This window comes from Emydura macquarii, unplaced genomic scaffold (assembly GCF_026122565.2).
Source record: "Emydura macquarii macquarii isolate MOO-44397 ecotype Brisbane River unplaced genomic scaffold, CSIRO-AGI_Emac_v2 contig_2422, whole genome shotgun sequence".
In the NCBI taxonomy this organism is placed as follows: domain Eukaryota; kingdom Metazoa; phylum Chordata; order Testudines; family Chelidae; genus Emydura; species Emydura macquarii.
The window spans coordinates 35328117-35354534 of NW_027132559.1; the positions used below are offsets into that span (position 1 = coordinate 35328117).

General features: G+C 39.4%; 1 protein-coding gene across 1 annotated transcript; it reads left to right on the forward strand.

The window, feature by feature from the left end:
* The first annotated feature begins 6347 nt into the window (after positions 1-6347).
* Positions 6348-24745, forward strand: SRI (sorcin). Its single transcript, XM_067562249.1, has 8 exons — positions 6348-6489; positions 10226-10309; positions 15826-15895; positions 18423-18466; positions 22216-22363; positions 22540-22653; positions 23637-23695; positions 24437-24745. The coding sequence occupies exons 1-8, from the start codon at positions 6439-6441 to the stop codon at positions 24461-24463; spliced, it is 597 nt and encodes a 198-aa protein (XP_067418350.1). The 5' UTR covers positions 6348-6438; the 3' UTR covers positions 24464-24745.
* Positions 24746-26418: the final 1673 nt, after the last annotated feature.

Genomic DNA, 26418 nt, shown 5'->3' on the forward strand with positions numbered 1-26418 from the left:
AGTTCTGTCTGTGAGGTAGGTCATTAAAGTCCCTCCCACCATGAGGAAATTCTATGATACTTTGCAAATAAAATCCGTTTAATTCAGACTAACCTGTGTATCCATGTGCGGGTGGAAACAAAGTTTTAAGTCTTCTCGCCTTTAATTTCAGACAGTGTTGCTTATTGAGGTGCTGGAAGTGTTGAGAATTGTTTATGCTACAACCTGGGTTTTGAATCTAGAATCATAGAATATTAGAGTTGGAAGGGACCTCAGAAGGTAATCTAGTCCAACCCCCTGCTCAAAGCAGGACTAACCTCAGCTAAATCATCCCAGCCAGGGTTTTGTCAAGCCTCATCTTAAAAACCTCTAAAGATGGAGATTCAACCACCTGCCTAGGTAACCCATTCCAGTGCTTCACCACCCTCCTAGTGAAAAACTTTTTCCTAATGTCAACCTAGAGCTCCCCCACTGCAACTTGAGACCATTGCTCCTAGTTCTGTCATCTACTACCAGTGAGAACAGCCTAGCCCCATCCTCCCTGGAACCCCTTAAAGGCTGCTATCAAATCCCCCCCTCATTCTATTTTTTTGCAGATTAAACAAGCCTAGTTCCCTCTGTCTCTCCTCATAAGTCTTGTGCTCCAGCCCCCTAATCATTTTTGTTGCCCTCCGCTAGAATCTCTCCAACTTGTCCACATCCTTTTTGTAGTAGAGTAGGGCCCAAAACCTATGTCTCCCCTGGCTGGAAGAGCCTGGTGGGAAAGAATTTAGTTCATTGCTGGTGGAGACTAGCACCACATCCTGACCCTTAGCTAAATTCCTCAGGCTGGAACTGCCTTGTTTTAAGAGATCAAAGACTGATGACAGGACATTGTCTGGGAAAGGCCATTGTAATTCTGGCAAGACTTTGTAATTCACACTTCTTCTCTGGTCCAAAATAATACGGATTTGTTGACCTTCCGGGCACATTATGCAGCTCATTTGTTTTCTCGGGGTTTTGGAGAGAGGGAAGGGGGAAGAGAGTAATGGATGGCATGTTCAAGAAAGGGAAGGAGATATTTAAGATAACATTAATGTATCTGTGGTGTGTGCATGAAAAGAAATAAACTGCTGAGTTTATAGATGTATTATCTAAAGTTTTAAAAGGCTCTAGATCATATGATAGGTGCTTTTTAAAAAATTAATCATAAATCAAAAATTAACAAATAACATGTATACAAGATTTATAAGCTGTTCATGAATCAGACTGTTTGTTTTTTAACTTTTAAAAATTGTATCATTATTTTAGTTTGCTTCTCCCTACTAATTATGAAAAGCCCAACAGAACATATTTTCTTACACTGTTCTTCAAAAAACAAGATAAAAACAGTGATGTGCTGGAGGGAAGCTCTTGGGAGCCCTTTGTTAAAATTCCACCACCACATGGAAGGAAGGGTTGAGATGATTTTCTGTCTGATGAAGTAAATTCCTCTCTGGATACCACTGAAACCTCTTTACTAGACATGATGCATCCCAGGGGCTCAAAAAATCCTTCTGAAAAACAAATAGCTTGCCTTTGAAATACATCAATGTACACCAAGAGTGTTCAGGTACCAGACTAAGTGGTAGAGAGGAAGGGAAAAAAGCAGATTGACTGGCCAGGTGGCATGAGGCCACAAAAGGCTTTAGTAGGCCTAGCTTATCCCAAACATCTGAGACTGGGATTCAATCTTTTGTATCCACTCCAAAGCTCTTTGTTGAAGTTTTTTCCACCTGGATAATCCCTCCTGGGTTACAAACCAGACTGTTAAACAGCATGGTCAGAGGTAAAACTTCAAAGTGAATGACATCTGAATTGTTTATTAAGTATTGGAAAAATTGTTATCTGAAGCTATTGTCCACTTTCCTATGTATGTGCTATCACCTTCTGTTGGAAATAACCCCTTATAATCAGATAGCAAATAACACAACACTCAAACATATAGAGCAAGTAAAATACATAAAATATTATAGGCAGCTTCTATTTTCTTTATTCACATTACCAATTTTACTGTGTAGAAAAAAAAATGCAAAGTGATATGCCACCATTGTGTTGTATTGCCACCATTTAAACAAGAATGATTATTCTTTGACTCACAATCTATCTATACTGCCACCCATAACCGTAGTATCTGAATAGTTTCCACGTGAAGTCCCTAGTGGACTTCATGGAATTTCTGGCATTTCTCCCTTGTCAACATGCAGATAACACCAGCTTCATTTTAAAAAAATGATTTAATATTCATGTATAGATGTTGGATCATCTTCCCAGGATACTATAATTATTTCTTTTCTTCATAATAAAAAAGTCACTTTCTAATTAATTATATCAAGATCAATTGAAAATGCAGCTAATTTCCTCAAGCTATTAATTTTCATGTAGCAGCCTTATAACGTAAATCAGTTTGTAACATGGACATTTAACATACAGTACATTAAGTGTTTTTCCTTTTTGTAAACAAAAGAATATTATAATATACATAATTTTTCAGCAATGCACACAGGTTAATGTTAGCTGCTGAGTCACATTAATATTGTTAATAACTATCAAGCTAGTCCTCCTTTCAGACCACAATGAAAATCAGCCTCTTATTATTAAATGAGAAGATACTATCAAACTATATTGCAAGTAAATCTGTTTGGGAATTTTTTGAGTATAACATTTTTTCAGTGGAAACTGATGATTGAAATTTTTCATGGAAATGACTGTTTCAACAGAGAGACGCAGCTCAAAATAGCCCAATAGTCAGACCACTCATGAGAAATCCAGATTCAAGTTCCTGCTCGTACTCAAGCTAGAGGGGGGTATTAGAACTTGGTCTCCCACACCCCATGAGTGCCCTAACCACAGGACTAGAGTCAATCTCATGTTCAAGCTCTCCTGTTGCGGGTTGTTCCCCTTCATATAAATAATTAAATATTCATTGGGCCATAATGAGAAATATTGACTCTAAAACTGGCAGTCAGGGCATTCACCTGGGAGACCCAGATTCAGCGACTTGGTCTACCTGTTCCAGAGCAGCAACTTGAACCTGTCACCCATCCCAGTAAGTACCCTAAACACTGAGCTATTGCCTGTTCTGGGGTGGGTGAGTCTATTTCCCTCTTTTTTTCCCCTACAAAAATTCAAAAGTTCTCATTTTAATTGCACATCAGAACAGAAACAAATGTCAAAACCTCACATTTTTTTGTGAAAAGGAAATCTCATTTGGCATTACAGCCAATTTAGAAGCAGTCATAATTGTTCATTGTTTCATTGCATGTTGGAATCAATACACCTTTTTGAACTGCTCTCATTTTTTCTTTCTCATGGTTTTCCTTTCCTTATTCGTATGGACTGTTTCACTGTTTTCACTTCTATCCAGTGCTGTGCTGGATAGAAGTCCCTTGTTAGAAATTTGACATTACACTGCAGGGAAGCTTGAAATTCTGTCCTTGCCTCTGATGGAATTTACTCCCCTTTTTAGGTACTGCTGAATCATCCTGCTAGGAATGGCTTATCCTTGGCCTTCAAACTTTTTTACCTTTGGAATGGACCAGATTGTACCAGAAGTCATTTTAAAAAATCTGCTGAAAGATACTCCAAATGCCCACAAAAAGTCTTCACCCACACATCAAATTATACACGATGAATATTGTGAGAAATTCAGTGTAATTTTCAGGAACACAGTGTAAACATTTCCAGCAAACGCAATTAATATAATTTTACCTGCCAAGTAGTGTTGCCACTTTCCCTGCCAATGTTTGTGAGGGAACCATTATGAATAGATTCCCCTAACGCCTCAGCTCCTTGAAAGGCCACGTCATCTGAACATAGGGTTTATGTTTCTAGGAACCTCTTGTTAAAATATTGCCAGCACATCAGTGTAATTCACATTTTTAATTTAGATTTATTAACAAATCAGCCAAACCTACATTCCTCTTCCCTATCCCACATTGTTTCCATCTTCTGAAAATGAAACCTAAAGAAGGAAAAGATTGTCAGAAATCTTCAGTGCTATGTGCCTTTACACTCTCATCACCGAGACAGCAAACAAGGGTGACAAGTGGGATGGTGTTTCTTGAAATCTTGTTACTATGAATATTATACTGGCAACAGTGTTAATTCATTTTGTAGGCCAAGACTCTTCCTATGATTCTTTGACAGGATGGGACCTCGAGAGGTCTCCTAGTCCCATCCTCTGTACTCAAGGCAGGACTAAGTCTTATCTTATCTATCCCCGACTGGTGTTTGTCTAACCTGCTCTTAAAAATCTGTGATGGAGATTCCACAATCTCCCTAGGCAATTTATTCCAATTCTTAACTACCCTGACATTCAGAAAGTTTTCCTAATGGCCAACCTAAACTGCCCTTGCTAAAATTTAAGCCCATTGCTTCTTGTCCTATGCTCAAAGGTTAACGAGAACCTTCCTCCAACTTGTAACAACCTTTTATGTACATGAAAGCTCTTATCATGTCCCCCCTCAGTCTTCTCTTCTCAAGACTAAACAAGCCCAATTTTTTCAATCTTCCCTCATTGGTCAGGTTTTCTAGACCTTTAATCGTTTTTGTTGCTCTTCTCTGGACTCTTCGTCCAATTCGTCCACATCTTTCCCAAACTGTGGAGCCCAGAACTGGGCACAATACTCCAGTTGAGGCCTAATCAACGCAGAGTAGAGTGCAAGAATTACTTCTCATGTCTTGCTTACAACACTCCTGCTAATATATCCCAGAATGATGCTTGCTTTTTTTTTGCAGTTTAACACTGTTGACTCAGAGTTAGCTTGTGATCCACTGTGACCCACCCCAGATCCCTTTCCGTAGTACTCCTTCTTAAGCAGTCATTTCCCATTTTGTAAGTGTACAATTGATTGTTCCTTCCTGAATGGAGTACTTTGCATTTGTCTTTATTGAATTTCATCCTATTTACTTCAGACCATTTCTCTAAGTTGTCCAAATCATTTTGAATTTTTATCCTATCCTCCAAAGCACTTGCAACCCTTCCAGTTTGGTATCATCCACAAACCTTATAAAAGTACTATGCCATTATCAAAATCTTTGATGAAGATATTGAACATAACCGGACCCAGAATTGATCTCTGCGAAACCCCACTCGGTATGCCCTTCTAGCTTGACTGTAAACCACTGATAACCACTCTCTGGGAACTGTTTTCCAACTAGTTATGCACCCACCATATAGTAGCTCCATCTAGGTTATATTTTCCTGGTTTGTTTATGAGAAGTTCATGTGAGACAGTATCAACAGCCTTAATAAAGTCAAAATATACAACATCTACCGCTTCCCTCCCATCCATAAGACTTGTTGCCCTGTCAAAGAAAGCTATCAGGTTGGTTTGACACAATTTGTTCTTGACAAAGCCATTCTGACTATTACTTATCACCTTATAATCTTCTAGGTGTTTGCAAATTGATTGCTTAATTCTTTGCTCCATTATCTTGCTGGGTACTGAAGTTAAGCTGACTAGTCTATAATTTCCCGGGTTGTCCTTATTGTCCTTTTTATAGATTGGCACTATATTTGCTCTTTTCCAATCTTCTGGAATCTCCCATCTTCCAAGAATTTTTTAAGATAACTGCTAATAGCTCAGATATCTTCTCAGTCAGCTCCTTGAGTATTTTAGGATGTATTTCAACAGGCCCTGATGAACTGAAGACACCTAAGTTGTCTTAAGTAATTTTTAATTTGTTCCGTTCCCATTCTGGCCTCTGATCCTACCTCATTTTTCTCTTGCAAATATGAGGCCTAGAAATCTCCTTTAAAAACACAGCAGCAGAGATTCTAACATGACTCCGGGAGCTGGAGCTTTAAGAAAAAACTAAACATCAAGAGACTCTGGATAAAATCTCAAGAGCTGGCAACACTCAGCAGCCCATTATTGCTTGCACGCTCGCACACGTCCCCATCTTGTCCATAATGATCAATAAAGTTGGTTTTTTTTAATTGGGTCTAATGGCAGATTGCAGCCTGCACTGCACAGCGTCGTCCCATGGTACCTTCCACAGCCATGAGCAGCAGCGTTCGCCGCGCTCCGCATTGATAAAGTTTTCGACTGTCCTTCCCCGCAAAGAAACAAAAAAACCCACCCCTGCGGGCTGTTGGCCTGTACCATTACAGCGGAGGGGTGTTCTCTCCCTTCTTAGCGAGACAAAGGGGATCATTTCCAAAACTGGGTGTCTGTCAGAACAATCAACCGCACAACGTCCGGGGCATTCGCAGTCGCTTACACCCCGCTGGGGGAAGGTGGAAGCGGCGCTGCAAGTACCACGCCCTGGTTCTGGCGCCCCCCCCCCGGCAGATGGTGTGTCCCAGGCTCTGTGCCCCTGGCCCCGCCACGACCGGGAGGGGGCGGAGCACGGAGTGGGGGCGGGGCAGTAACAGGGGAGGGGGGAGCGAAGCGAAAGCAGGCGGCGGAGACGATAGTGGCGGGCTCGGTGGACATGGCGTATCCTGGGCATCCCGGCGCTGGAGGCGGCTACTACCAGAGCGGGGTAAGTGCGGTCCGGGCCCGTGCAGAGGCTGGGACCTGCCCGCGCGCAAAGCAGCGCCCGCCCCGCCCGGCTGCCTGTGCTGCGGGGCGAGAGGAGGCGCCCCTCCCCCCCGCAGTGGGGGCTGCGCTGAGGGGAAGGGATGAGAGGGGGCATTCCCTCCCCCCGCTGCGGCCTGCTAGCTAGCTAACTCACTCGGGGCCGTGGCAGCCTCCGGGCCGCAGGCGGCCCCGCTGCGGGGCTCACACACGCTTTTGTAGGCCTCGCGGGCTCGGTTTCTCTGACCTGCTGCAGCGTCATTGCGCCAGCCACGGCGCCGTGGGGGCAGGTGCCATGGCAACGGCCCCAGCCCCGGCAACGGCCCGGCCCCTCTTCCGCGGAGCCACCCTGCAGCCCATCGCCTCTGAGCCGTTTGCTGGCCCTGCGGCTCTTCGGCGGCGCTCGCTCCGCGTCCTCACTGGAGGATCGGATCCGCCTAGTTTAAGATCGCTTGCCCCCCCTCTCCCCCCCCCCCGCACTGATCCAGATGCTTTCGGTTGCGGTGCCCCCTGAGTCCCTAGGGCCACGGACCCCACCGCACTTGCCCCAAGCGCTGGGTTCGAGGAGGTTGTGCAGAGCCGCCCGGCTGGATGGCAGCGGGTTCCTGTACCATCCGGACGTGTGCTGAAGGCGTTCACACCGAACTGGTTCTTTGGCCTGTCGAAAGCATTTGTCTGGTTAGCAGGATGTAAACAGTTCTCAGAACATAAGCACACTGCTTGGAGCCCATGAGTTTTACAAGCTTGCGGGAGCTGGGGGTTGAATGAGTCAGAATAGTAAATGGCTGTAGCAAGGCTGAAGCAGTTAATGGTTTTCTTTTCCTGTTATAGTTAGGGTCAGAAGGGGCTTTTTGCTGCTGCGTTTGGCAGACCGGAAGCTGGCTTCCCAGTCCTCATACAATAAAAAAAGCTGCTGGTTTAGGCAACCAACTGTAAATAATAGAACTGTAGAAATGGGGAAGACTTTTTTCAACATGCTGGTGTTAATTGAAGCCATTGAAATCAGTGAGTCTTGTAGATGCCTGATACCACAGAAAAGATGACTTTATTAGAATCCCCTTTCTGCTCCTTCAAATCCAGTTCAGGATATCCTTTCATCATACTCAGCAGAGGTAATAGCATATTAAACCTACCATTTGTTAAACAAAAATAATTTAGCTAGAATCAAAGCTCTGGTTAAAACATAAATACTCCTTTTGTGGGTAAAAATAACGCTCAGCTTCTTTGAAAGGAAGAATGGGCTTGTTTCAATAGACAGGAACATAGGCCAGGCCTTTGCTGGGAATTTTACTGGTATAGCAGTGTTGGTTGGAGTGTGTGGCTGGAGAGATATTTCTATAATGACAAAAGCTCTACTATAGACAGTTATACCATAAATAAAAAGCTCTAGTAGAGACATAGTTATATTGGCTAAAGCAGTTTTATGCTGGTATAGTTTATTTTAGTCACCAAGCCAGTATAAACTATACCAGCAGAAGCACTTGTGTTGCTGCTATCAGCTGTGTCTACAGTAGGAAGGTTTTGTCAGTATAGCTATATAGGTATTGATATCCTAGTGAAACTTAAGGGTAGATTAGGTCTTAGGTGATCTGGGTTCAATTTCTAGCTCTGACAGTCTTTCTTTAGCAAGGCTCTTTACTTCCTTGTGCCTCCGTTTCCCATCTGGAAAAGGGTGGTGATATTTTTTCCAACCTTTGTCTTTCTTATAGAGTTAGACTGTAAGCTCTTCCACGCAAGGATTGTGTCTATGTATTTTTACAGTGCCTAGTATACTGGGGTCCACATTTCAGTAGTGGCTTTTAGGTGTTGCTCTAAAGTAAACTACTACTAATAGTTTGTGAGGTCATCTCTGTCAAGAAGCATGCACTCTTTCAACCTCAAAGTAATCTGCTGTCATATAAATTTACTCCCAGACATCACCAACAGTAGTGCTTCAGATCACCGAGAAAATCTGGAGGACTGATAAACTACTGAAAATGTAATAGCATTCTGGGTTACTACATCATCCAAGTCCTGTCTACTTTGATGGCCCAGTATATTGAAGATGCTTATGGGAGAGTGGGTTTATCACTTTGTGTACACAGACACTCAGAATTAATTTCTATTTTGACATTTAATATTCTGAAATGAGAAAGTAATTATGCATCCATGCACCGAGTCCTTTGCTTCTGGAGACTGAAACCAGGGATGTAAATTGGTGCTATGCTAAAGTTAGTTACAGTGTTTGATAAATATTGCAATGCAAAAACATGGTTGTCATTCCAACATGCTTCAGTTATTTCACTCCATACCATGCATAATAAATGAAGATTACTTACTGCACTTCAAAAAAGTATGAACAAATCAGTTCCCTTCCTTTTATTAATATTTATGAGGAGAAAAAACTATGGTGAGCCCTGAGGATATACTCCCTTTGGTACACCATATTGTGCCAACAATGGCGCAAACTAGAGTATAAATTTGACTTCCTAATTTAGGCACATTCGCTATGCAGCTGACATAGTGCTGGTGGCTGATTCTGAAGGAGGTCTGATGAAGTTGGTGGAGATTATATATGAATATGGTTTATAGTTGAATGTGGACAACACAAAACTTATAATGGTATGCAAGGATCCTGTGAAAACATTCAAGATTCCAGTGAATGACACAGTCGTACAGCAAGTGAGAAATTATTGCTACTCAGGAAGCGTCATTATGGAAGATGGAAGATCAGATACTGACGTCAGCACCAGAATAGCAAAAGCGAAAGAGACATTATGGAAGAGGGTCTAATGAGAAGGGACATAAATCTGAAAACTAAATTCTGACTCTTAAAAACCTACATTTGGTCTATGTTAAAGCACAGCTGTGAAATATGGATATTCAAACAGAAACTACAGTCCTTTGAATTATGGTGTTACAGAAAAATTCTGAAAATATCATGGATTGACTGTATAACCAATGAAAACATACTAGAGAATTCAGCAAATTCTAGTGAAAAGACAGATTCAATTTGCAGCAGGTGATGCATGTTTTACAGGCACTCGAAGGGAAAGAAAGACCTTGGTTGATGATGTGGTATCCTGAGTAGATCAAAAGGACGGTTAATCAAGAGATTAGCAAAGGATTCTACAGAATGGGCTACTGTAGTTGCAAACCTTCAGTAATGGAGATGCTATATACCAGGGGTGGCCAAACGTGGCTCGCGAGCCACATACAGCTCTTTTACAATTCAGGTGCAGCTTGCGGAGCCCCTCTTTTCCCACCATTCTCCGCCTACCAGACTGTGGGGTGGGAGGGAAGCTTGGGGCTTCTGCCCTGGGGTGGGTTGTGGGGCTAGGGCCTTTTGTCTCATGAGAGGTGCATGCTGAAGCCCCGAGCCCTGGCAGGTGCGCCCAGCTCTCAAACTTCTGAATATTATCATATGCACCTTGGAGGGTCAGTAAGTTTGGCCACCCCTGCCATATACAAAGAACATAGGCACTCTGTGCTACTACTAGATCACTGGACTGTCCCAAATATAATATTTTATGTAAGTCTGCTTTACATTGTAGCAAATATATACACCAAAGTCGTGTGCTCTCTGTTAAAGCAGTTATACATTTTGACAAGGTGCATATAAGAAATGACACTCAAAACTGATGCTGAAATGTAAGCATTACAAATCTCATAGTTAACTAAAGCATTAATTTTATCTTAATTGTTTATTTCTTGTTTTAAAGTATGGAGCTGCTCCAGGAGGACCAGTGTTCCATGGGCAGACTCAAGATCCTTTGTATGGTTATTTTGCTGCAGTAGCTGGGCAGGTACGTTTAATTTTTTCCTCCAAAAAAACTATTTGGTTGAAGTTATGACATAAGATAATAAATACTCTCTATGTATTACAACTTAAATATTGGACATCAGTGTTTGCCACAGAGGAGTATGTATAGCAGAACTTCCGAGCAGTATTTAAAATCTGAATATTGGAAACTGTGTAAGGACAAGCTGGGGAATAAAGTCTAATTTAATGAAATACTATTTGAGTTCATTCTGACTCAGTTTAAAACTATGCACATGGGTTGGGAGGGCCCATTGCTTGCATTGTAAGAATCCAACCGGAAATGTCAGCTGCGTAGATGACCTCAATAAGAGCCAGGAGAGGTTAGTAAGAGTTGTGTGAAGGGACGGCTTCTCTAGGTGTGGAACATGGAGTACCAGAACCTGGTGGCATGAGCTACCTGGAGTAACTTGCTGGACAGAGTATATGAGAAGGGTTCGCTTCTATCAGATATTTTCATCTTAATTTTTCTATGCCTGGTTTTCATCGCCTATTCATTTCTGTGAAGGATTTGGTATGCTGTAATTTTGTATTTTCTACATCATGTCTTCAAACATCTATATATTCCTGTAAGTTAGTAACAATTTCTAATCCATTTTAAGAACTCTTGTTTTGAACAAGTAAACTCTGAGCTAGAAGCTTTATTGTTCTGACAAAAAATACTTATTTTCATCTTTCTAGTCATTTTTGTATAACAAATCCTACTTGCTCTCCAGTAAACAACTTGTCTGTCTGACTGACTGTTGTTTTACTTGCAAAAACCCATTAATGCAGTTTCAAGCGTGTAATACTGAATTGTGCAAGTCAAGAAATTCATATAACTATGAATTAGTTGAATCCTAGAGAATCTTTGCTGTCTGCCCCTTTTTCACCATTCTCTTTCAATAACTAACTTCTTACAACCCACAGAACACTTAAAAGTGTAATGGTTGCAAAAATATACAGCTAATGCATTCTGGAAGACAAATGAGGATATTATAACAAACTATATGAATGCAATCAGATGAATATGTAGCTAAGGATTCGCCTTATTTGTAAGGAATCTGGTTCTTCACTGAAATAAACTAGAGACCTTTAAAAACATTACCTACTGAGCTAAAGGAAAATCTGTTATCTACTTATAGTAGTGCTTTTGTTGCATAAACCCATAAGCAAAGAGTGACACTGAATGGATAAAATGAACAAGACTAAAGTAATATCACATGGACATCCGTGCAAGTACTTAATAGGCCAAACCCAATTAGTTTTCAAGTCAAATTATTATAGAACCTCAAACTGGCTTGGCCATCCTTTTTCACTTGCAACCTATTCTGGTTCTGAAAATATTTATCAGAGGATGAACTTATACATCTTCAATATTATCAGTTTGAATATTATATCAAATAATTTATACTGGAAATTATCTTAAAGGAAAACCATATGAATGTTAATATCTTAGATATTTAAGATTTGTTTTAAAACCACGCTAACTTTTTGTACAGAATCTCCATTCAGTGAATTGAGTTTCTCTCTCTGGTATCAATGTTTATTTTTGACACATTCCCAATATACTTGGTATTATAAATATAACTTTCATATCAACATCCCTCTGAAATGACCAGGTTTCTTATATCAGGCTTTGCTGTTCCCTTTCTCACAGACATATATGTGATCCATAAGGCCATTGGAGTATATAAAACATTTTTCTAATAAAATGTTGCATATAAGGAAACAGTTAATTCCTTCAATATCATTACCATTCAACAGCATTTCTAAATCAAATATATAGGCAACAAATGTGCTGGTCTGACCAACTGGGGCAGAATAAACTTGGAAAGTCAATAAAGGCTAGTATTGAGAAAGAAAAGGGAGGGGAGCAGCAAATGCACCTACCAAAAACAATCCTGCCACACAAAATCAAATTGTTTACCCAGACTCTAAGAGCTGGAGTTAAGCGCTAAGGGTGACATGTTAGTGGCTGCTAAAGGAACGAGAAAACAGGAAAGGATCTGGATATAGTGAAATCAGATGTCGTTTATACTATCTATCGTGTATGGTAGGTACTATTATCCCCATTTTACCAATGTGTGAACTGAGGCACAGTAACTTGCCCAAGGTCAAGCAGGGACTTACGTATCTTGATCACCTTCTCATTTCTTTTTTCTCGCTATTTGCTTATATATAATTAAAGTTGAGAAAGAATAAACTGTTAATTAAATTGCTATTACTGTATAGCCCTGTGGGAGGCATCTACCAGGGCTTGGGGCTTTGGAAACTGTGCCCTGAACCCTACCAGCACACCACCACAGGGCTGAAGCCCAGAGGCCTGCCCCAGCTCTCAAACTTCTGAAGATTGTTGTATGTGGCTCAGAGGGTCAGTAAGTTTGACCACCCCGGTATATAGTTTTGCAATGTGCTCTTTGTAGTTGAAATACTGGTGCAATCAGAAGAGTGATTATATAAAAATGGCACTTTCTTACTTAAGAGATCTTCTCCCTGGGCACACAGTTATTGACTAAGTTTTTGCTATTTTTTTTTTTTTTTATTTTTAACTCCTATTGACATTGTAGAGTCAACACAGCTATAGGAGAATGAACTAGAATCTTCACCAGCTCAGCATCAACAGAATTGTCAAGTAAATTCAAACTGCAATATCAAGTTTTGCCTTTAGTTACATCTGCACAACCCAAATAGCAATACTGGGGTTGCAGAGTCGTACCTGAGGACAGAATTTGGACCTCAAAAACATTATTACTAGAGATGATGTGCAAGTCAGAAAGAATACCCAGCTGGTTTTTCTGGTCCCAGTTGAGTCTGCAGGGCTGAAATTTGAGGGGGGAAATGGGCGCTGGGGACGATGACTTTTTCTTAAAAAGGTGATTGAGACAAACACAGAACCTTACAATGTTATTTTTCTGAGTAGAAGCATACTTAAAATAGATTTGGGAAAATTATTAAGATGCAAAGTATTTATAAAGATATCAGAATACCTTAATTCTTTAAAAACCTGTATATTTACCATTAGAGAATGAATTGCTTTGGGCTTGCAGTTGAATTTTGACACCATCAAGAGGCGTCACTAAAACAAACCAAAAAAGAATCACGTGACTTATTGATGAATACATTTTAGATGTATTATTTCATCCATAGGAACACACTGTAAGCTCTGGAAGAGTAGCAGCATATCGATTCTGATGCCATGTCATGAGCTTCCACAACTACTACACTAATTATTTCTCAGAAAAATAAAATAATCATTATGCAAGGTTTCAGCCAAAGAAAACAGAAAAGCTTGTTTAACAGATGTTTTGCTGGACAGCTCTCCTTTTGCTTTCTGATTTCCCATAAGTCAGACTGATAAAAAATGTTTAGAAGAGCACAGGGATTATTCAAAACCCAATCAAAGAGACTTGTGCCATTAAGATGTACTTCTGAATTTGTATAAAACAGCACAGCAGAATCATTTAAATGGCATACCACAGTGGAAGCAGTGGGAGTTGTTCATTTTATTACTGCTTGTCAGTAAGCCCTGTCTACTGTAAAGTTGGACTGTTAAGGTTTTTTACGTAGAACTTGCTCTGACAGTTTCCAATTTCCAATCTTTTGCAGTAAGGAATCATTCTTTCAGTTCTCCTTCACATCCTCAGGTTATCGAGATACTGGCTTCCTGTTTTGATTCTTAATTTAAAGAATTTTAAAACATTAGCAATGTGATTTGCTACTTATTCTGATTTGACGTAATTGAATTTCTTATACTGGAGTTTTCCTACATTTCTACCACACCTGTATTATAATTGTAGTGTATATGGTGCACTGTTTCTAAAGCTGGCCTGAAGACCAAAGATACTGAAAGTTGGGGAGCAGTATTTTTAATTGGTCTTTATAATGGCATATAAAATTAAAGTACAATTGTCTTTTGTCAGGTCTTGTCAACTGTTAACTAGAATAAAAGCCACCTATTTACAAAACTTATTCAGAAAAGTATATTTGGAGGGGATAGAGAAGTATGGTTGTTCCCCTACACCCCCCCCCCCCCCCCCCGGTCTCTCCTATAGTTATAAATTTGAGGACTGGTGTCCTTTCTCTGATAATGTTATCTGGATATCATCTATATTACTCCTTTTCAGCAGTTTATCGTCCTTTGAGGCTTAAATTAGATATGTACTAGATGTTAATATCTCTCCAGAGAATGCTGAAGCAAATTAGATAAGTCTTCAAATATAAAACAACTTTTGTTTTGGTACTTAATGCTTCTGGAATCAGTCAATTTGCATCTAATGAAACATTTTATCTTAGAATGAGGTTAAATTGTACTTTAGAACTTTTTATGAACTTTAATTCTGGGTGTGAGGATTGTGACATGCAATTCCAACTCCGCTTTTGACAGCTTATTGCTTTACCTGACTTGGCAGTTGTTCATAATCTCCAACTGGCCTTGAGAGAGATGCTTTGGAAGGAAACGGTATTCCTAATTGAGTAGACAGGTTTTTTTCTGTTTTTATTTCTTTAAAATACTTTACATCCTGTTTTAATTTGCTCTGTTAACGATTCCCTGTTTCAAACCAATTTTTTTAACTGCCAATCTACTGTGTAGATTGTGAAACGGGGATATATGTTTTCTATTTGATGTAGTTTGTTTACTTGGTTTTGCAGAGTCCCTATATAGAAACTAGAACACAGACTATCAGAACTGCCTATGCGGTCCTCAACATGCTCATAACACTTGTAGTTCTATATTATGGTAACAACTAATCTTATCTCCTGTTTCAAGGGTCAGGAAGCAGTCTCTCCCCCCCACCCCACACACACTCACAATGCACATCTATAATCTTAAGAGTAATTTTTCTCCTTTCTCTGAAGCATCAGATCGGACACAACTAGAGATGGGATGCCAGTTGGGATAGAGTGGTGCTCTGAGGTGGTACAGTGAATCCTCTGATGCTTTGCTGATGTCTTGCTCATTTGTTCAGGGTCAAACTGATTGTCAGATTTGCGGTTGGAAGGAATTTTCCCTCAGGTCAGATGGGCTGGGACCCTGCTGTTTTTTGTTTTTCTCTGCAGCATGATGTGTCATGGATCACCTCGTAGGATCATCTGAACTTTTCACCTAATGAATTCCCTGCTGCTGCAGAGGCCTTGGGCATTGATGGCACCTCAGTATCTCTTGTTCTCTGCCTATGGCATACAGCAGTTCAGTTTCCCAAGGATTAAAGTGTTTTAGTTTAATTGAGGTCTTTGGGTGCAACATAGAGGTATTTTGGTTATATTTAAATAGTCTGTGATACTCAGGAGGTCAAACTAGATGATCTAGTGGTCCATTCTGGTCCTAAACTCTATGAATAAAATAATTTGGAGTGAATTTAATTTCTGTTAGATTGAAATTAGTATGTTGGGGAGAGCAAGTCTTTTGTATGATGTCCCATACATAGGTTTATCAGTAAACTTGGATCTTGATGTTTAAGTTTATCAACATTTACCAATAAAAAGCTAACTCTTCCAAGCCTACTTTTCTGTTTTCAAAAGGATGGACAAATAGATGCTGATGAGCTGCAGAGATGTCTATCCCAATCTGGCATTGCAGGAGGGTATAAACGTAAGTTGACAATTTTAAGAAAAGTATATTTGATTCATATTAGACAATCATTAGTTGTGCTTTGAAAGTAATCTAACTGCTCACATACATTCCACTCTAGAGACACGTGCACTATGCTGCAAGAATTTAGGGCCATAAAGAACAGTTGGCCCAGCCTAGGGCCATACACCCTGATTTATGCACATCATGGTTCTGATAACACTTCTCTAGAGAAGGATTTTAGTTTTGCCTTCTCACTTTCCTATTGGCTTACCTGGAACTGCTAATGTTTCAACAAATTTAGTTTGTGTTTTCTATTGGGCTAGCAGGTACATTAGAATTAGATAATTTTGTAAATGTGATATTCCAATGCACAGTTAAGGTTGGACCAGGTGTTGTGGACACCCAGATTCAATAAAGGAGAGATCCTTCCACAGAGTCCATTAGAAACCAGCGTAAAAGGTCCCCTTGGAACAGGCCCTTCCGTTGAGAAGGTATGAGTTCTTTTTTCATCCCCAGACCCATGGCTCCTTGAGTGTGTTTAGTACCACATTTTCAAAGCATCAGTTCAAGGACTTTTTGGATACAGTTTCTCTATTCAGTCTCTCCCAGAATGCCGAGGCTTCAAGTATTTTGTTAATTTTTCATCCTATTTGACTGTCTAGAAGAGTCTGTCTGTTTCAGATGTGGGCAAGTATTCTCTCCAAACAGCCACTCCAAATATCATTAATGCTTAGAAGTGTGAATTCTAAATGGTAGTGTGTAAAAAGTTTGTTTCAGAGGTGTTGTCTTCTGCAACTCAGTTGCAACATCTATTTGACTAGAAATTCATCTCTATATAACTTCTCAGTCATTTGAGCAATACAGGTTTTATTATTTACTATGTCAAACAAAGGAATTTGATGACCTAAAATGTAACCCTTTTTAATCTTGATTTTTATCTGCATGATAGTCTTCATACAAAGATAATAGAGGGTTTATACAGCAGAAGCTGGCATACCTTCAGTTGAATTGAGTCCCATGTGTTCATTTAAGCATATTTAAATGAATATTGGGTTGCCAGTTTTTGTTGGACATATTCCTGGAGGTTTCATCACATGACATAATCTGTAATTCAACATTGATCTTTAATTCCTGGAGAGTTGGCAACCCTAACTAGGTGGTTACAATGACAAAACTTCTGTAGAATATCCCACAGTTTTAATTTGTATCCAGAGCAGTAAAGGAATTTGGAGCAAAGGCTACAACTCAGTACAAGTCTGGGTTGATGTTCTTTAGACACTACAGACTGAAAGAAGTAAGGTTAAATTTACACCTTCGTAATCTTGACGTCCATGCAACTGACATCTGAACTTTAAAACAAATACACAGATAATTTCATGTGAAGCTGTGTTCTGAAAAATTACTAGAAAAGTAGCATAGTGATTTCACATTTTACTCTGTGATTCCAGCTCTAACTTGCTTACAGATAAAGATTTTTCTTGCTGCCTGCTTTGAAAACTTAACTTGGGGTCTGAAAGTCAAGGTCTTTTTTTTTCTGCTGCTTGCATCATCATCAGTATTAAAGTTTGTGTGGGCCAAATTCTCCCCTCTTTTATACCTGTGCAACTCCATTTCTCTAAGAACATAAATTCCAAATGAAGTACCAACTTCACTTAACTAATATAACATGCAGCGAGACTAATGAAAAGAGTAGTATAGATTCTCAAGCAAGCAGGTATAACTCTTAATCCACAGAGGACATATCTGTTTTGTAAGAATGTGCCATTTTTCACAAAATCACTTTGCAGAGTTGACAGTAACAAAGCAATTTACAAGCATAGTTCGAGACTGGTGACCAGACTTTAAGAAAACAGCTCTGTGTCTAGCTTTTGAGAAGTTAAAAATGAAAACTAGATACACAAGTATCTTGGGTTTTTAACTTCTACGAAAAGATAGAATTAATTTGAGAGAGCCTTTATAATTCCATTTTTATCCTTTGTGTTTTGTAATAAATCACTTGGAAAACAAGATTTTCTAGTTGGCAAATATCTATAAAATATTAAATATATATTAAATATATATTAAATATAAAATGTCCAATGTTAACAGATTTAGGAAAGTGACACCTGTATGCATTTATTGATATCCACCAAATAATGCTATGAGCAGACTTGATAATCCAAGTACCTGATATATGGTGTCCGCAGAGTTAAATTTGTGGTGTGAGGGGAAACTGAATTGTTCAAGCCACCAGTAATGGGATACAGAATGTTTCACATCTAGACCAACAGTTTGTAAACCCTACCAGCTTAGACTGGAGTTCATGCTAATATTGTCCTGGTCAGACTGCCCATTTTGATGTACCCAAAAGCCTATATGATACTTACTTACTCTCATGATACGAGATTTTGTTTGTTTGTTTGAATCAGAGTGAGATAGCTAATTGCAAGATGCAGCTTTCCAGTGGAGTAATGTCTTACTTGATGTACATATTATGAAACCAAACTGAGAAATCAGTAGTTCGTATTTACTGATACTAATCTATTTTTCCCTCTCATTTAAACAGCTTTCAACCTAGAGACATGCAGGCTTATGATTTCCATGCTGGATGTATCCTTTGTTTTGTGTGTACTATATAAATATTACAAAAGAAAACTGTTAAAAGAACATTAAGGTTATAAAATCAGGCACTCAAATATTAACAAATACCAGAATTAAGGTTGCACAGGCAACCTTAATTCTGTCCCTTGTATTTATGCATTTTGATAAGTCTTCAATTCCATGATAATACTTTTTTCCAGTGGACCTCTCAGTCAGTACACAAGATGGACCTACTCTGGGCATAAATCAGGGTTTGTGTAGTGAAAGAGGCTATGTTGTGGACGCTGCTTTATTTGTTGCAGAAGGTGGAAGTTGTGCAGTGAATGAGGAAGGGGATTGCAGGAAGAGAAAGGGTGGTCTTATAGTTTAAGGGACTTCAATGCTGCCTTGGAGAAAAGGAATTCTCTCCTTTAATCTGCACCACAAAGTTCCTCTGTACTGGGCATGTTGCTTTAAACCAGCTCTTCTCAGATTATCACTAATCATGTGTTCCTCATTTTCTGGCGCCCAACTTGATACTTTGGGGATGAATTTGCAGAAGTGCTGAACTCTCACAGATGCAAAGGTAGTCAATGGAAACTGAATTGAATATATGAAGTGAGGTCATAGGTGTCTCAAATTGGGCATCCAAAATTAGTGGATACTTCTGATCTTAATGTGTGCCTGTGCCTCAGTTCCCCACTTGTAAAATGAGTATATCACCACCCCTCACTTCACAGGGCTGTTGTGAGGATACATTAACTAATGTGAAGCACTTGGGTACTGTAGTGATGAGTACCATAGAAAAGCTCATGAGGAAAATATTTTATTCAGAGCAGGGTTTGGATAGTTTACAGTAAATAAGGCACGGAGCCACACACTGAACGAGGAGAAAACAAAATATCAAATAGCTGTTCATTAAGAGTATGTCTACACTGCAATTTAAAACCTATGGCTGGCCCCCGCCAGCTGGCTGCAGTTTGTGGGTCTCAGGCTAAGGGGCTGTTTAATTGTGTTTTAGATGTTCAGGCTCGGGCTGGAGCCCGGACCCTGTAAGGAGGAGGGCCCCAGAGCTCGGGCTTCAGCCAAATGTCTACAACATGATTAAACAGCCCCATGAGCCCAATTCAGCTGGCACAGGCCAGCCATGGGTGTCTTACTGCAGTGTAGATGTACTCTAGGTGAACACATTTTATCCTGTGCATTGAGTGAGGCAAGGGTAACCTTAATTCTGGTATTTCCTAACTTGAGTGCTTGACTTTACAGCCTTCATAATGTTCTTTTAATGTAATTTGTGCATGCTTTACTGGATATTTTAAAAAGCAAACTGAAAACAGAAATTCCATCATGTGGTATTACGAGTGAAAGACCATACTCAGAATAGTTGTCAGTGATTCACTGTCAAACCAGGAGGGCGTATCTAATGGAATTCCACAGGGGGTCAGTCCTGGGTCTGGTACATTCAATATTTTCATAAATGACTTGGATATGCTTATACAATTTGCAGATGTGACCAAGGTGGGAGGGGTTGCAAGTACTTTGGAGGAGAGGATTAGAATTCAAAATAACTGATAAATTGGAGAATTGGTCTGAAATCAACAAGATGAAATTCAGTAATGACAAGTGCAAAGTACTATACTTAGGAAGGAAAAATCAAATGCACAACTACAAAATGGGGAATAACTGGCTAGGTGATAGTACTGTTGTAAAAGATCGGTGTGTTATAGTGGATCACAAATTGAATGAGAGTCAATAATGTGATGTAGTTGTGAAAAAGGCTAATAACGTTCTGAGGTGTTATTAATGGGAGTATTGTATGTAAGACACAGGAGGTAATTGTCCTGCTCTACTCAGCACTGGTGAGGTCTCAGATGGAGTACGGTATCTAGTTCTGTGTGCCACACTTGAGGAAGGATGCACACAAATTGGAGAGAGTCTGGAGGAGAGCAACAAAAATGATGAAAGATTTAGAAAACCTTTCCTCTGAGGAAAGGTTAAAAAAATTGGACATGTGAGAAAAGGAGACTGGGAAGTGGGGGAGACCCTAGAACCAATCATCAAATATGGTAAGAGAAGTGCTGTTATAAAGAGAACGGTGATAGTGTTCTCCATGTCCACTGAAAATAGAACAAGAAGTAATGGGCTTAATCTGCAGCAACGAATGGGTTTAGGTTAGCTATTAGGAAAAATTTTCCAACAATAAGGGTAGTTAAGCTCTGGAATAGACTTCCAAGGGAAGTTGTGGAATCCACATCATTGGATAACTGATTCCTGAGATTTTTGGCTGCTAAAGTCTGACATCGCTACTGAACTTGTGTGAACTGTGACTTTTCAATAGCCAATAACTTGCGATGCCAAAAAACATATTTCTGACACAAAGGCCATGCACCTGCCGTATTTCACATCCCTATTTCAAAGCATGGGGACATTAAAGTTGTTCAAAGAAAAGATTGTCAGTATTTTTATAATGGACAAAATGATGTACTTTTCTCTAGGCTCATTTTCAGAAATAACAATCATTTTGGCTGAAATTTTCTGGGTTTTTGTTCTGGAAAATTTCAGCCCAAATGATTAAAGATTAGCATAGGTATAAACAACTGAAAACAGGATGTTTATAATGGAAAGTATCAGGCAACCTTAATATGTGGTGGTCTCAGCCCTGTCTATAATTGCATTAGTGTGAAAGAAAGCTCTGATGACTTGAAGTGCTTTTTAAAAGCATATTGGTAACCTTTACATGGTTGGCGGAATGAGTTGCTAGTTATGTCAATAACAAGAAAGAGTATCCAAGGTAGCATAGGTCTAACACAGAACTGGAATTGGGAGGATTAGCTATAGTAGAAGCCCCTGCTTTTATGAACATCGATTTTATGAGAGACAGGGTGATTTTTTTTTTTTTGCTTTGAATGTGACTTCAGTCCTTCAGCCAGCATTCAAGTGGCTGTACATGTTTGACAAGACTGATGGTTTGGAGGCAAAGATATGCAGTTCGCTGAAAAATCAAGCACACTTTATATATTTGCTATATACCCTATCATTGAACTATTAACTTATGCACCAGACCTACTGTAATTCTGAGATGTTTGATATTATGAACTGAATACCCAATTGATAAAATAGGGGTTCTGCTGTATTCATTTATAAAGTTTTTCAGCAGTGATATGACTAATTGGTACTCACTGCACTGATAAATCACTTGATATTTAGCATACTGATAGTTCACTTCTGTGACTCACAGAATTGAGAACACATACAACTTAAAAATATCCCTTCATTTTCCATGAATATCTGTGGTTTTGCAGGGCTGTAACTACCTGAACTGTATTTGTTTTACCCTTAGTACCTGACCTGCAAAACAAATCTTATTTTTATTATATCAAATACTAGTATATGCACAAGCCTTTATTTTATTGTTCGCTTTTCTGATGTTTGGACAAAGCTACAGCTGCACACTAATGATGAAAAATGCATCTTTTCTAAGATCGATGTTCATAAAATGCATGAATGCAGTACAGCAGCAGAGAGGAAGTGCTGTATTTCTTTTTCAGACGACTGGAGTACCCTTGGCTTTCTGATCTGACTTTTGGCCAAAAGCATTCTGTCTGCCTGAGCTCTGAGGTAGTTTTGTGTTCTAGAGATAGGTAAAGCTAGCACAATGAAAAATTCCCAAACTTCAGTAAATAAATTTTAACCCTGCATGACTAAATATAGATTCTCATTGGGAAATATTTGGCACTTGTTTGGAAATTGAACAGTTTTTTTCCTTAGCTGTGGTTCAGAGGGATATGTCTGGCAAAATGGGATTCAATGAATTTAAAGATCTCTGGACTGTGTTGAATGGGTGGAGACAACACTTCATAAGTTTTGACAGTGACAGAAGTGGTACAGTGGATCCTCAAGAGCTGCAGAAAGCCTTGACAACTATGGGTAAATGGTTGAAATTTCCCCTGCTTCTAATATCATGACATTGACTTGGTGGGATCTCCCAACACAGCTTAATGTTTTGCATTAACTGGCACAGAACAAATCTTCCCCTGAAAACTGCCTTGGATCTCTGTAACCTGGCTGTCATTTCACTATTTTTCCCCCATTCTTTCAATTAGGATTTAGGTTGAGCCCACAGGCAGTGACTGCAGTCGCAAAACGATACAGCACCCAGGGGAAGATTACATTTGATGATTACATTGCCTGCTGTGTAAAACTCAGAGCTCTCACTGGTATGTTATGGAGATGCATCTGGTAATACATTTTTATTTTATGAAATGAGATTAATCTAAGGTGTCTCAGAAAACTTCAGCCTCTCAATCTCAGGAGCTGGCTCTTCCTTCAGCAGATTAGCTATTTTCAGTCAGAGTGGTACTGTATATTATTGTTAAATTTCTCTCATTTGCCCTCCTCTGAAAGGACTTAATCACTAATCAGGGAAACCATTTTACATACGACATCACATAAATATAGCATTTGTTATAGAGATTGTTTGTTAGCCAGACCAGAAATCTCTTCAACTTTTCATTACCATAAAAGTGCATGGAAAAATTCCAAACTGTTGCTTTGAAAGACTGAGGTTAAGAACCTGTCCTAAGGAATTACCTTCTTAGGTAGTATGGTTCAACAGTAGTATGGTTCTCTTCCTGGCTGAGCTCATCTATTGTGTCTCCACCTCTTTTGTTTCTTCTGTTATCATTGTTCCCCTTAACTTCATGCTGTCACCCTTGCATCAAAACCCTCTCCCTTTCTCTTTTCAGCTCTTCCTCCTTCTGCCCTATAAGAATACAGCTCATAATATTCCCTCCAGTAGTGAATAGTGCACTTGAGAGGGCCACAGCCTACTGTGCTGAGTCAGTGTTCATAGTAGGAAGGTGCAGAGTGCTAATCAGTTCTTTGGTGGCATGGAAGCACTTTTGCATCAGCAAGAGACCTCACAAAACCTGTCTTCAGGTCTTCGCTGAGAAGAAAAACTAGTCTTTGGACAAACTGGCATGTGAAAATCTTGTACCAATTGGGCAGTGCTTAAAAGCAACAAAATTTAAGTAGACTACAGGATTTTTTTTATTCTCATTGCAAGTGCTGTTTAGTAATAAAAAGAGGAGTCCATTTTAATCAGAAGGATAGTATCTAAATATTCAGTGTTCTGATAATACTGTGCTTCCATATACCTATTGATTCCACTAATACAATATTCTTGTATATATTTTTGCAGACAATTTTCGAAGAAGGGATACATCCCAGCAGGGTGTTGTGAATTTCCAGTATGATGATGTAAGTGCACCTAAGACATCTGTTTACTTCAAACTAGCGAAAATTGTAATTAAAGAAAAAGTACTTAAGACGGGAACCAGAAAATCATTTCACTAAACACTATTTGAGTTGGCACCCTTATTTACTATCTTAGCTGAGAGCCTAAGGAATGAATAGGCATTGACAAAGTTGTCCCCTCCCATCCCCTCCTCCTCTTTTCCAATTGTGAAGGGAAAAAACATGGAGTTGCTCTTCAGACACTTTCCTCAGGAAACAGTAAATTGCATAGATCTTTAGAATATCATCTGTGTATTTTCTGGGCTGGAATCCAGATATACCTAAGTTTCTGCTTCACGCCTGAGGCTTGACTTCCCTTCAGTGAAGCTCATGCCCTGGTAGGCTTTTTAGCTTATCCCCATTCCCCTTTCAAGGGGACTGTGATGCTCTGGTAGCCTCCTTGGGCAGGGCTCCCTGATTGTGCTTTACTGTGACAGGAAAATGCTGAGTTTAGAGTTTTTATGAAGTGCTTTGTTTTAGTAAAATATTAGCTTACTGATGTCTTTAATGTTATATCATGCTTAGCCTCGTTGAAGAGAAGCAGCCATTTCACTGTTGCTTTCGTTGTTTGGCTGAAGACAGTTTGTGGAAAATTAAGTTGAGGGCAGTGGGTGCATGGGGAGTGCATTTCAATCAACAGAAAGGCAGGGGGCACTAATCATGTTTCACTGCTCTGGGTTAATATGGATGCCTGTTTTCTTTCAGTTCATACAGTGTGTTATGAGCATCTAACTGAAGAGGAAGGAAGCTGTGGATGGGCATGATTAACATTCCGATTTGTGTTTTGCTTTGCACCCAAAGTTATCATGGCTATGTAACTAAATATTGGTATTTGCTTATTTTATAAAGATGTGATTTTTTTTTTTAGTTTTGATAAATACAAATGAACACAAATGGTTGTTTTAAAAATGAAAGATCAGCTCTCACCCTTAACCTTACGAGCCAATTTTTTAATTTTGCATATACTTGTAAATCACCTGTTGTATGTAACTTAAACGATCTTGTAAAACTTAAGACTTTCTGTGGTGTGTTTACTTCCCCTTCTCATGAGCTACTAAAAACCGTTCATCAAAGTGCCACTTGTCCTTTTTCCTGTCCTACATAGTAGCATGGAGCCAGGGTGGTATTTTTGTTCTGTAACAATGCTGCACTGAACAAAGGTACAAACTGAAGAGTTAACACAATAGAATGGTGATCATGCTAGAAAGCAAGATGGAAAATTTGGAAACTAAGGTTAATCGGTTCAAGACGGACTTGGCCCATTTTGCCATGGATGGCAAGTTGCACATGCTTGTGCAGAGGCCCTTTGAAAAACCTCTTTTCCCATATGTGATCTTGTAATTGGCTGCTCTTGTTGCCTTAAGAAAACTAACTGCTCAGCTTGTGCCACTTGATATAAACCAATTTTTTTCTATACATATTTGTAGACAGTTATTCACAGAATTAGATTTATTTTCCCAGAACTGTATCTTCAACTCCCACCTTTGCAAGCAAATAAACTTCTGCCTATGTAGGCTTAAATTCATGTTTCCTATCTTAAAGGGCTTTTCAGCTTAAACTAAACTTAGGCCTTCTTTATATGCCAAATAAGATAAGAGGCAAAAACCCAGTTTCTATAACATGTCTTTCAGCCCAAGGAGGCTCCCATCTCCTCAAGCACCTGCCTAATGGCTCTTAGGGCTCCCAACTTCCTAGCAACCCTGCTGGCTGACTCCATTGTTCACCTGGCTTTTTTACTTGTTATTAAAACAGTTGTTACTCTAATTAGTAGTCAAATATTTTCATGTTCAAAAGGGCTGATTGTTATGAAACAGTTTGATGCTTTTAACAAAAAAAAATTCCAGGCTAATACAAGGCTATTAAAAACATCTGCTTCTCCAATTAGTAGTGAGTGCTTATCTAATATTCTTGTTAAAAGTGCCAAGCTGTTTCATTGAAACAGGAGGCACTTTTAACAAGAAAATGAGATGTTTTACTCTAATTAGAGTGAAAGCTAAGTCAAGTCAATTAAACCATTTTGATTAGTAAAAATTCTTGAAGTTTTTTTTCAGAATTTCTGTTCTGTGGGAAGTGTTGAAATGTCCACTTTTCATCTAAATAAGAACAATTTTTCAGAGTTTCCCAGGAGAGGGGAAATTCTGTGTTTCCACTCAAAAAGCAAACAAGCCAAGGCTTGCCCCTTGGCCTAGAATATAGTTTGTTTTTATCCTACCAGGGTAAGAAAGAAACTAACTTTTCCTGCCAAAGCAGATTATGTACTGTTATCTTTCCCAACACAGTCATGTGTTTCTACTTAAAATATTTAACATGTTAAAAACAAATTTTTGTAAATACATTTTGACATGGCTGTGACAAGTACTCTTTATATAATGCCATTGTACACAGCATGTTAGATCTGTTTATCGCACATCGGGAACCAGAACTTTAGTCTTTTGCGTTATTATAAAGGAACACTTTTTAAATCAACGTACCTTACCTAACATACTTGATATAGGAGATCCATGTTGGTGTGAAGAACCTGGAAAAGTGATCCAGTTGATCCCATCCACTATGATAGAGTCAGAATTCAAGGCCAGCTCATCAGATCTAGTCTGATTTCCTGTGTATCATAGGCTAGTAGCACCCACCCCTCCACCATTCGCACACTAACCAATTAGACTCAAGTATTACAGCCCCCAGCAACCTAA

Bases quoted from the DNA above. Each gene is read 5' to 3' on its own strand.
- SRI (XM_067562249.1), top strand. From the start codon at position 6,439: ATGGCGTATCCTGGGCATCCCGGCGCTGGAGGCGGCTACTACCAGAGC. The intron at 6,490-10,225 runs GTAAGTGCGGTC...CTTGTTTTAAAG, and splicing joins GCGGCTACTACCAGAGCGGG to TATGGAGCTGCTCCAGGAGG. The intron at 10,310-15,825 runs GTACGTTTAATT...TGTTTTCAAAAG, and splicing joins TTGCTGCAGTAGCTGGGCAG to GATGGACAAATAGATGCTGA.